This window comes from Nothoprocta perdicaria, unplaced genomic scaffold (assembly GCF_003342845.1).
Source record: "Nothoprocta perdicaria isolate Ctin4 unplaced genomic scaffold, notPer1 scaffold_2, whole genome shotgun sequence".
In the NCBI taxonomy this organism is placed as follows: domain Eukaryota; kingdom Metazoa; phylum Chordata; class Aves; order Tinamiformes; family Tinamidae; genus Nothoprocta; species Nothoprocta perdicaria.
Window position 1 is genome coordinate 9229709 of NW_020455204.1, and position 11307 is coordinate 9241015.

The 11307-nt window shown below is 44.1% G+C and overlaps 2 protein-coding genes across 2 annotated transcripts in view; one reads left to right on the plus strand and one right to left on the minus strand.

Annotated features, from left to right (window-relative positions):
- Window positions 1-3355, minus strand: part of UBE2K (ubiquitin conjugating enzyme E2 K) — a 38583-nt gene extending 35228 nt beyond the window's left edge. The window contains exon 1 of the mRNA XM_026037493.1: window positions 3320-3355. Within this exon, the coding sequence (XP_025893278.1) occupies window positions 3320-3355 (36 nt within the window). The remainder of the gene's footprint in view (window positions 1-3319) is intronic.
- Window positions 3356-6027: 2672 nt separating this feature from the next.
- SMIM14 (small integral membrane protein 14) overlaps window positions 6028-11307 on the plus strand; it is a 43814-nt gene continuing 38534 nt past the window's right edge. Inside the window, exon 1 of the mRNA XM_026037657.1 lies at window positions 6028-6042. The gene's annotated coding sequence lies outside the window, so the exon portion shown is untranslated. The remainder of the gene's footprint in view (window positions 6043-11307) is intronic.

Sequence of the window (11307 nt, forward strand, 5' to 3'; positions counted from 1 at the left end):
CAACGGCAGCGCAGGGCCCGGAGCGGCGGGCGCGCCGGGAGGGGGCTCCGGCCGGGCCGGGGGCACCCGCCGCCTCGGGGCCTCGCCCGCGCGGCTGTCCTCGGGCCTGGGAAACCGCCCAGCATCTTCATAGTATTATTATTATTTATTTTTATTGTATTTATTGTATTTTGTTGTGTTTTTGTCTCGTCCTCGCCGCAGCAGGCGGCAGTACCCGGCGTCTCCCCAGGCCCCGCTCCTGCCTCACGAGGCTGCCGCCACCTCGCAGGGGACACGGGCAGGGGACACCGGCCGGGGACACGGGCGGGGACCGTGCGGAGCGGGGGCTGCCGGAGGGCTGGGAAGGGCAGCGGGAGCCTGGGAAGGGCAGTGGGAGCCTGGGAAGGGCAGCAGGAGGCTGGGAAGGGCAGCGGGAGGTGGTCGAGGCGCTGCTCCCTAATGGAAGCGCTGCCAAGCCACAGATGCTGTGTGCTGTCTGGGAGACCGAAATAGGTACCGGGAACCATCCCTGCTCGTCTCAGGAGAGCAGGATGTGGGAAAGGATGGGAGAGGCTAGATGGATTTCAGAAGGGAATATGAGACTGTGTTCACAACTGTTGTTTACTTGAGAACTCGAGGCTTTCAGGACTCCGCGGGGTACAGAAACATTTTACGGTGTAGAGCAGTGTACAGCATAAACGTTTATCCCCACAGGGAGCTTTTTTTTTTTTTTTTTTTTTTAAGGACCTGATCCTTTAGCTTATAGTTGGGACTTGCCTACTCATGGCATGGCTGTCACCTGCAAATCCCGTTCGTTTATCTCCAGCGGTATATACAGCGCCTAGGCTATTATATAAACATTAAAGAAAGTATAGGCCTAACTGATCAACAGATCTGGCAGCTGCCTACAGATGCATATAGTTCTTTTTGTTTGTTTTGTTTACCCTTCCTCATGATTTGACCGGGGAAAGTCCATTCTCCCGGGACAGGGTTGTACTATGCCCTTCTGGTTCATACAGGCATCTCTTCCTTGGTATTGAATCTTGTTTTAGACATAATGCACAATGCACTTTTTTTCCACCGGTTACTATTACCTTTCTGAAAAGAAGAGTTTTGTAGTGTCTGTTTTCCATTTAGTGACTTCCAGTGTGATCTTGGGCCTTTGGCTTCAGAATAATGTGGAGAGCTAAGTCCCCGTGATGCGCCCGATTCTTCTGAGGAGACAGGCCATAGCTTTGCTGTGCCTTGAGTTCCCGCCTGTAACATCAGGGCAATGATTCTTGTCTGCCTTATAGATCTCATAAATGAAAGTTAGGTTTATGGTGCACCCAGCTCCTACTGAGTACTGCAGACGGAAATTATAAATGCAGTATGTAAAATCCTCACGTTAACCCTATGGCTTTTCATACGGACCCAATAGTAAGAAGCTGAACTCCTCCATACTCGGAGCTTGCTCCGTACGGGGTGGAAAACACGACCTTTGCCAAGTGTCAGCGCTCCCTGTGTTCCTGGGAGCCTGCTCGGTGTTGCAGGTGGCTTGCACCCAGTAATGGTCCCTGTGAAATAGAGGGCAATGGTTTTGCCTGGTTTATATCTGGGTTTGTTTCCCTGTGCTCATTTGGATTACAGATATCAGAGCCTGTTACTGCAAAAAGCAAATCAAATTAGTATGAATTGCTGGGTCTCTTTTCCTTATTACCCTCTTCTCATTTCCTTTATCCCTATATAGCCATCTTTCACTTCCCTCGCAACTGTTTCATGTTCATCATATGCTTCTCCAACCCCCCATTTCAGTTGTCCTTTTCCTGTTTGTTTTCTCTTTGGTAAAATAATGAAAATGTAGAAAGATGTGGATGTGGAAAGGCTTAGAATACTGCATGCAATCAGTGCCTTATGCAGTCAGCGTGCTGGCGCTGTCACAGTACAGCCCATACAATATTTTACAATCTAATTTTACTATTCTGTACTACTTATGTTTACCGATTTACAGAAATCTCTACGTGATTTTAAGGCAGACCATAGACTAGCAGTTTTCAAACAGTATTTTTTGAGGGGTAAGAAAAAAATCTTAGAAAATGAGAACATACTCGACCTCTTCTTTCAGTTTCAGTGGCTTCATACGTCTGACTTCATAATATTTTGTACAGTGTGCTGATAATACCATTCTACGTATAACCAACCTCTGAATTAAGCTCTCATTAGTCTTTTTCCCTTAGAGAAATCCATATGCAAAATAGAAAAGAGAAGTTAGTCCTTTGAACAAAAACCCCTTTTTCACAGAAAATGGCTGTTGTCCATGGACATTGTGCGTGGGCCTGTTTGTGTCCCCTGCTCTGTCTCAGTGCAGAGTCACTGTGTGCGTGGCTCCCCTGGCTGAGGTTAGGGGTGCCCCAACCTGGCACACTGCCTGCCTTGGGGCTCCAAGATGTTTCCAACAGCATTAGGTAACATTGCCATCCTTCAAATTATTATACCCAGTGATCTCTTCCTCATTTTCACATTTCTCTATTCTGTTTATATTAATAGGTACATTTTTTCCTATTAGAATTACTCAGAATTTTGAATTCTTTTGTTCTCTATTATTTAAAAGAGGAAAATTCCACTTGTGAAACTGCAACTTTCTAGCATGCAGGGTTCTGTTCTTTTTTTTTTTTTGCTCTGACTTCTTTGTGTCTTGCATAACCAGACTTCTTCCTCCCCTCATCTTGGCCTCTTTAGTTTCGAAAAATCACAAATGTCAGGTTTGATCTTCTCTCTTTGTTGCTGGAGGACTCCTTATAGGAAAGGAGAGCTGTCTCGGGAGATTCATATAGGGATTTCAAACACTTTAGGAGCAGAGGTTCAATCTGTAGCGTATTTGCTATTATTTTTATCTTTGTGAGCCATCCATAGAAGGACTGTCCTTACAGGCAGTGTTAGTATTAGGTGGCATTTGCTTTTAATTTAAATGTTAATATGCTTATTTATAATATGCTTTACTAAAGAAAAGGCAAATGAGCAGCCCCAAATATTCATAAAACTCATGTGTTCTTAAGTTTAATCCTTATTTCACACCTAGCTTACACACTAAATTTCTTTTTGTCATCTCACCTTTTTCTAAGAGAGTTATATGTGCCAGAAAATGCCTTATTTTTCTACTTATTATTTTTACATGTATTATTTATCTACGTATTGCTCAACACACCTTGGGGACGATGAAAATAAACTTGCTTGCATGGTTGTTGTCTGTCATATTGCATTGCTGTTGCGGCGGCGGCGGGATGACACAACTCGTTCTGAAGATCAGCTTTATCACAAAAATAACCAACTGGTTGGGCAAGTCGACCGAGTTTTAAGTTACCACGCGAACTTTCCTGTTCCGCCTGTACGTGTCCATGTCCGGTTCTGTGGACATGGGAAGCAGTGCCCTCTCCTGGATGGAAGAGGGCAGATTTGCTGGGATATGGATATCTCTCTTGGGGAGCTCTCTGCCCTGCAAGGCTGACCCATCCCTCCTGGTCAGCAGGAGCTTGAAGGAGCTCTGCCCTCACAAACACTTAAACTAGAACTACCGAAATGGCTCCGTGTTCCTGGTAGAGGGTGTTTGCTCGAGCTCATTCCAAGTTGTAGTTTTCACGACATTAGCAGCTTAAAATATATATATATATATATATATATGTGCTGAGGAATACAGCCAGTGTACTCAATAAAGGTTGGATTCACCTATTATTCAGCTTGAATTCATATGATACAATTCACCTTAGCAGTGTTAGATGAGAAATTAATCCAACTATTGATATTACGTCAAAAATATATGGCTTAAACAAAAAGATTTAGCAAAGGTTTCATTAAATAATGCATATGCAGGTTGTGGGGTTTATTTTTTTTTTGGTAGTTTAATAGTAATGCTCTACTCAATTTCTTTAGGACTTTCATTAGATATTGACAGTACTCCAGGGACTTTTCATTAATTTGGAGCCTGGCATTATCTTCCAAATTAATGCTGCATATGAATCTGATTTTTTGGGGGTAGGAAAATGAGATGAAAACAGCCTAAGTGCATATTACGTCTGCCAGGAAATTATATATATACTTAATTTTTGCTATCTAGAGGTATGGTTTTTGACTTGTAATCTGTACATGTTGGAACCCATGGGCTCCCATCTTCTGGTGGGTTCATGAAAGGCACATTAAAAAACGCAGGTTCATGCACGAGAGAGGGTAAGCACATCCCTTGAAAGAACTGGCATGTGCAGATTGACAGATTGATTGGGGAAACTAAAAGCAGTTTTTATATAAGAGAAATTGTGAAGCCATCCTCCTTGCTTCCCATTTTATAAAGAAGATACCAATCTTTTTTATTCTCTTTCAAAAAATGAAAGAAAATTGCAAATACAGAAATATATTTTAGCAGTATTGGTATGACTCTATAGTAATATAAGACCTTTAGTTTTATGAATATTAAAGTAATAATGGGAGAAAGAATTTGGCCAATAATATGAAGCATATGGTCACCATGCTACATTGCTGGTATATTGTTTTCCACACAGAAACACTTACTACTCTGAAGACATATTTGTGATATCTTGAGCATTTTGCATTGCCATCTATGTAGTAACTTAGAGCACATTATCCAATCTATGTAACTTTAATTAAATCTGTTACCTTCCTTTCATAGATAGGTACAAGGGTCTTACAGCTGCCTTAGGTGGGCAACTGCACAGCTTTTCCCGGCCAGCTGGACATCAGCTTCTGCTCTTGCGTTTTAGGACAATCTAAGGTACAATTAAGGAAAATCTGCACTGTTCTAATTATTATAGACATTAAAATCATACTGAGGACAATGCACAGAAAACCTCCATTTCACAGCCGTCATGGGGATGAGGTGTTAGGGCTGCGAGGCTGGAAGCCTGTGTTTGATGTTCAGCACAGCAGTAGCCAGGGAACTAGCTAAATGCAGCGAGCCCAGTGAAAGGGAAGATCAAATAGCAGCAGCATTTTGGAACGAGGGCTCAAGGGGAAAGCTTGGGTCTTGCATCAGGAGACCTGAGTTTAGAGTTAGAACTAGAATGGCACACAGTTGTTTAGCATTGGTTGAATGAGTAGGGGAATCTAGAGTAAATATCAAAAGAACAAAACAGCCTGGTAGAGGGCAGGTAAATGCAGTCCCAACAAAGCAGCACCGCATTGGAAGCAGACTATGGCTCTCTAAGTGCCAAATGTTCCTGTTCCTGGAAGTGTAGATAAGCTAGCTGCTGGAAAGCTCCATGTGCACAGAGTGTTCCAGCTGGCAGCGCGGGGATCACACTGGATTTGCAGGATGTGTCCCCCAGCTCGCTGCCTGTTCCTTGGCGCAGCCCCGGGGCAGCTCTTCAGGCTGTGTACGTGGGCAGCTCTGCCCCGCGTTGCTGCTGTGCCCATTAAGGAGGAGGCCATGGGACTGGAGCCCCTCTCTGTTCCTGTACATGGCCTGGAGCGTCAAGCCATCGACTCGGGCTGCAAGGAGGGACCTCCGGAAAGGAGGCCAAGCTCCTGCAGGCCCCAGTGTTACACGTCGCGCTGGGTTTCCAACACAGAAAGCTTTCCAGCTGTAACAGAACATGGAGTACGGAAATCTGAGCTATCGCGGTGTGATATAAAAATATATGCTGTAAAATCTGGAATCTGAGAGAAAGGAAAGTCAAATCAGAGAGAAACATACCACAGTGTATATTACATTGTCAGTTGCTGCAAATCCCTTGGGTGATCTCTCAGTCTTGTAAAGCACAAGAGGTTTTAGGGATCCTGAAAGGTAGGAAAATATCATTCCTTTAAACAACCAAACAAAAAAAGAAATCTAGAGTTCTTGAATTGAGCTGTTGTTGCTTGATTTAACAATTTAAGGATTCAGAGGCTTCTTTAAAATTTTAACTAGGATTTGCCTTTATTTCTAATGACAGCCATCTTGCCAAACTACAGTGTCATCTGTCACATCAGACACCAAACCCGCTGCGGATGGGAGTCTTTTGGAACTGTCTACAGAGAAAACTTATGAACCAGCAAAGTTTGTCAAGAGATCGCCCAGAACAAGCTCTTCCTTGGCAGGTGGGTGATTTACCAATCTGTATTACTATTAATACCACCCTAAAATATCTGCATTTTAGAGACTAGGATGATGTTACATTGGTAATGTAATGGAGGGAAAGCAAGAAAAAGCTTTTCTATTCATGTTACCACAGCAGAGTACCAGATTAAATCATTACATCTGAATTCAGACTACACTTGTGTGAAAAACAAAAGCGTTATTTGAACCGCACTTCAAGTCAAGTAAACAAGTAAATACCAATTCAAGAATACAAACTTAAGACAAATTTATTTTGTTGTTTTCCTGTTCTAGTTGTCTCCAGACAGACCATGGTGCTAGCAAGAACATAGGATCAGGCAAGATATTAGACTAGCCAGATAGACTTGAGGATAAAACCAGCTTAAACAAGCTAGGCCCTACTACTGTACAGTTAGTGTGTCAAGCAGTGCACAGTTTCCCTGAACACAGGAGGAATTAGGCAGTTTCTCTGGCCTTTGAGTTTCTGTCAGGCACACAGTGTTTCACAGTACAATATCTAGGAAACCCCTCATATTCTTTGGGCCTTCGTTTCCAGTAGCAATATATCTTTCTGTTTTCACAGAAGATCCATTTTAGGTGGAAAGAGCTTGCTGTCTCCCATATTTTTTTCTGAGATTTGGGTGAAAAGGCTCTTCAGAAATACCCATTATCAGCTTCCCTCTGAGTGGTGCATAGTTAATCTATAGAAAAAGTTAGATTTCTGCTATAACATGGCACCACCTTCAAATCATTTGATCTTTTTCTTTTTTTTTTTTTCTCCAATTTTTCAATAGTTTTCTTCAGCTGTAGAGACAACATCTATACCCAGTTAGGATCTCAGTGGGTTAACACAAGAATAACCACAGGAACCCCTTTGAACACTGAAAAAGTACATTCTCACTCTGAACAAAATTAGATTAAGGTTTCCCTTAATCTAAGTGGTGTTTTTGCAAAATTTGTAGACTGTGAAGCAGTATTCCTTTTTACCTCAGCAAGTTCTGTAAATCCAATTTTTCTTTCTTATACCAGACTACTTGTAAGGTTTACAATAGGTTCAATAGGTTTGACACAATGTACTGCAGTGAACACCCAGCTGTGCCATACCACATCCTCCAGCAGCAAACGCACACAAGCTAAAACCATCGCATGAAGGTCCCATTGATCCTGACCAGCTGGGAAAGCAATCGTTGCTGGTTCATTTTATAGGACCCAAGATGAAAAGCATGGTAGAATGCGTTACAGAAACCCATCTATAGACCAGGTTTGTTTTCAACAATTTAATTTAGTTCTCCATACAGACATATTGCTGTCTTTTTATGTGATAGGATACTGACTAGCAGAAGAATTTCGCCTTTTGATACGCCTCCTTAGTGATGTGTGACATCTCTTCTCTGGCTGCTCTTGGTAAATAGTGCCTCAGGTTTTTAATGGATGGTTTCTCTTAAGTTTCAGTCATATACTGAGAGTTTATACTAATTGCAAATCAATATATATCCATTTCAAATTAGAGTAATTCCATATTCCTGATTATAAAAGTTTGTCTCCTTGCTGCTTCTTGGTTACATGCCAGAAAAAAATAAAAACCTTTAGGATCTTTTTTTCCCCCTTTTTCTCTCTCACATTTTCTTCTGCAGTAACAGTCACCAAACCTTTGTGCCGGTGGTTCTTCTATTAGATGTGGCTTCTTCTATTAGATGTTGGCTTGGAAAATGAAGAGAGATTCATTTTTCTTTCAAGTGTGAGAACTGTAACAGTTGAGGGCTCTGACTCACACTCAGAAGCGGATTCAGAGAGATGCTGAAATGTCTCTAAACACAAGAGAGGCATCTCCAAGAGATGTGTTTTCCCTGAGAGGCAGCTATTTACAGGTGCTTGCAGTAATGTTAGCTGCCGGTAAGTTTAGCAGTCAGTTTATGGCTGTGAACTGCAGCGGCTCAAGAAGCAGTTTGAACTGCTTCTCAACACTTCCTTGCAAGAAAGCCAACACAATATGCAGCTGCTATTATGGTTTCTGCCCAGAGGAAAAACAATTTGTTCAGAGTGTTCTACTGTTGGCTGACTTGGACCATATTTTTCACAGGGTATTTTCCAAAATATTTGCAAAACGCTTTCCTGATGCCGATTGTGTGACTACCAATCACAATGAAACCAGTGGACTTTTATCTCATCAACTTTCATGATTACTGAGAACTTACTGATCTGATTCTATAGGTCCAGTTTTCAGCCCAGTTCAGATTATATCTCCTACCCGGTCAGTGGTATCAATAACAGTTAAATGGTTCAGATCTTAATCTTCTATTTTTAGATTTTTTTTTTTTTTTGCCAGCCTTATCTCTTAAGTGTCACAAATATCCTACTTGTATTTCTTAATTGCAGCTGTAGTTACTAGTTAATACTTCCGTGTAGAAAGAGTTCTAGTTGAAAGCTAGAACCATGATTTGGAAAGAAACCTGCCTGCTGCTTTATGAAGCGTCTAATCCACGCTGCTTCCAGATAAAGCATGTACAGAATGTCGCAGCAAGCTTTGCTCCCCCTTCTCCACTGCACTGGGTTATTGGAGGAAGGAACATCATCATTCTCTGCCCTTCATTTTTTGTTTTGTTTAGCTTTGTTTTGTTTTCAGCTCTTTTTCTAGCCTGGCAGATGCCTGTATGCTTTTTAAGTGTTCCAAGATCAATGGAGTTATTTTCTGTCCTTCCTACTAACTGATCTTGAAGGCTTTTGTTCACAACATCATCTACCAGTAGGCGCAGTCATCATTATTTTCATCATAGTTCCTGAAACGAAATTTGATAGTGTGAGTCTGAACACAGCTTCCCCATCAGGGTCTTGTTTTACTGCCGCATCCTGCACTGAATTGTGAGTGTGCGGGGAAGCAGATGGCTGAAGTCTGGGGGTGGGAAGTTGGGCTAGAATCGGTGCTTGCTACGGCTTGTTCACTTGCCCGTGGAAACCAGGAGGGCCAAACTCCAAGGAACGCTCTGGCGGAGCGTTTCATGCAAGACACCTAGCTGCTTTCTGCGTATTGATACACATGTCCTGATGATTTGAAGGCAATGAGCCTTTATGTTATGTTTCTCTGGCTCGTGATCACCACTTTCTGTAGCTTGCATTGCCTGCTCTGTACACACTCAGAAGTTTCATTCCATGAGGATCACCCTTTCAACAAGAAAAGGCCCATCAGGCCCATCAGAGAGGATCCATCCATCCCAGGAATGCTATTGGAAACATGCTGAATAGAAAAAAAATGCCTTTTTTTTTTTTTTTTTTTCTGGCAAAAAGCAGTGCAGGTAACACAGAATACAATATTGAAAGATGACTGAGCACCTTACTGGGACCAAGTATGTAAGACTATTTAGAGATATGCCAACTGTGCAGTAACAACCTGAGGAAGACTATTTAGAGATATGCCAGCTTTGCGGTAACATCCTGAGGGGAAGAAACAGAGCCGGGAGGGGAGAGCTGCTTGGTGTGAGTGCTTTTATCTGCCCGGAGGGCTACGACTGGCCAAGCAGGGCTCCTCATACACCTTGCAGAGGAACAATGTCAAAAGATACCAGATAGACGTGTGCGTTCCTGGACGGATGTGAGGTACAGAGTCCTGGGAAGGCTGCATTTGATTCAAAATATGAGAGGAAGATAGGATAGTTCTATCTGTGCCTTCACTGCAGATTGCTTTCTTTTAGGTTGCTCTGTTGGCATCTCCATCAGCTCCTGCCTCTCCTTTCCAGATTCTCTGCAGGTTTATATTATTTCCAGAAAGGCGTCTGGGACCACCTGGGTATCTCAGCTGTGTGCTGCCAATTCTAGCATAATACTAGATGGTTCTCCAAGGATCACTATGAAACTCTTCTCCCAGTTCCAGCTGTTCTTCCAAGTATGCTTGTTGTCCTTTCAGCAATGGCAGCTAACCATATTTTTGGCTGTTTGGCTTTGCCCACAGGCGGGAAAATAGAATTGTTTGGTGTTCCTTCCCCAGCTTGGCAAAAGGGATCCTCTCCACTATTTACGGGTTGCCACTGCTCATGTTCAAGCCAGGATTAGTATGATAAGCAGTGCTTGCTTGATCTTGGTATTTCAAAATTTGGATCTATTTTTCAGAACACTGAGTAGCCCTAGGTGTGAGGGAGACAGATGGCAAAGCGGTAATGATCTTGGAAAATTATCCTTGTTTGTTTCTAGGATGGCAGGTTCCCTCATGAAGGGTGAGGAGGATGACTGAGGGAGGCCAGAGGCAGCTGATCATTCTGCTTATGACACGCTTTAAGCAGGAAACCATCACCTCGGGTAATGGGCCACTGGTTCGTGTTCGGACAGGACAGTCAAGGTTCACTTCAGGCCACAGAAAGACCAGCCAAGCACATCCTGACTGTCTTGATGTTCATAGTTTCTGCTTCACTCTAAACTTTTGAAGAGCTGCCAAGAAACTCTTCCAGTACACACTTACAGGGATGTAAGTTCAGTATTTCCAAGTTAAAGATCAATGTTAGCCTCCTCAGCGCCTTATCAGAGGTTCAGTCCCCTGGCTTGACGAAGACACCACAGCACAAGCTGTGCCCAGTTACTGTTTTGTGATCCCTGGCCTTGTGTCTGGGCCGCTATTCGCTTCTCGGTACTGCCACTGTTTGGTTTGGCACTGCCTGACGCAAGAGAAAGGGCAGAAACGTGGGAAAGGAGAGGCGGGATCTGTAACAGGTCAGTGCCACGTGCACAAAGGTGGCCGTTGGGCCGCCTCTCGGGAAGCAGCAAGTCATGTTCCCGGCCATCCCACAATGGCAGTGCGCGCTCAGGCTCCCTCATCCCATGCGGAGACGCGGCTCCGCGCACCGACAATGCCTGGAAGCGCGGGGCTGCCAACTGGCAAGGCACCCGCCGCTTGGCAGCGCAGCGTGGGCTTGACACCCAGCGCGAGGAAAAAGTCTGGATGAAAGCGAGTGACATCCCAATGGCCACGAAAGGAGGCTTGGAAGCTCCGTGTGGGCAGGGAGGGAGGATCAGCCAAGGTCATCCGCATACGCGGGCCCCACCAGACCTTATCGGAGGCAGCCAAAACAGGGTGCCCTGTGTCTGCAGGAGGCAGGGTGCCTCCTTGTAACTGCAGCATCAAGCGCGTTTCATGCCCTGGAAGGGTAGGAAACACCTGGAAATACCACAGGACGGGATCATCCTCCCCGCATAACCCGGCCGTGTATGGCCGTGCCCCGGCAGGCCCGGTGGCACCGCAGCCCCTCGTGTGGGCACGCGTGACCACGGGTGCCCGGTCCCCG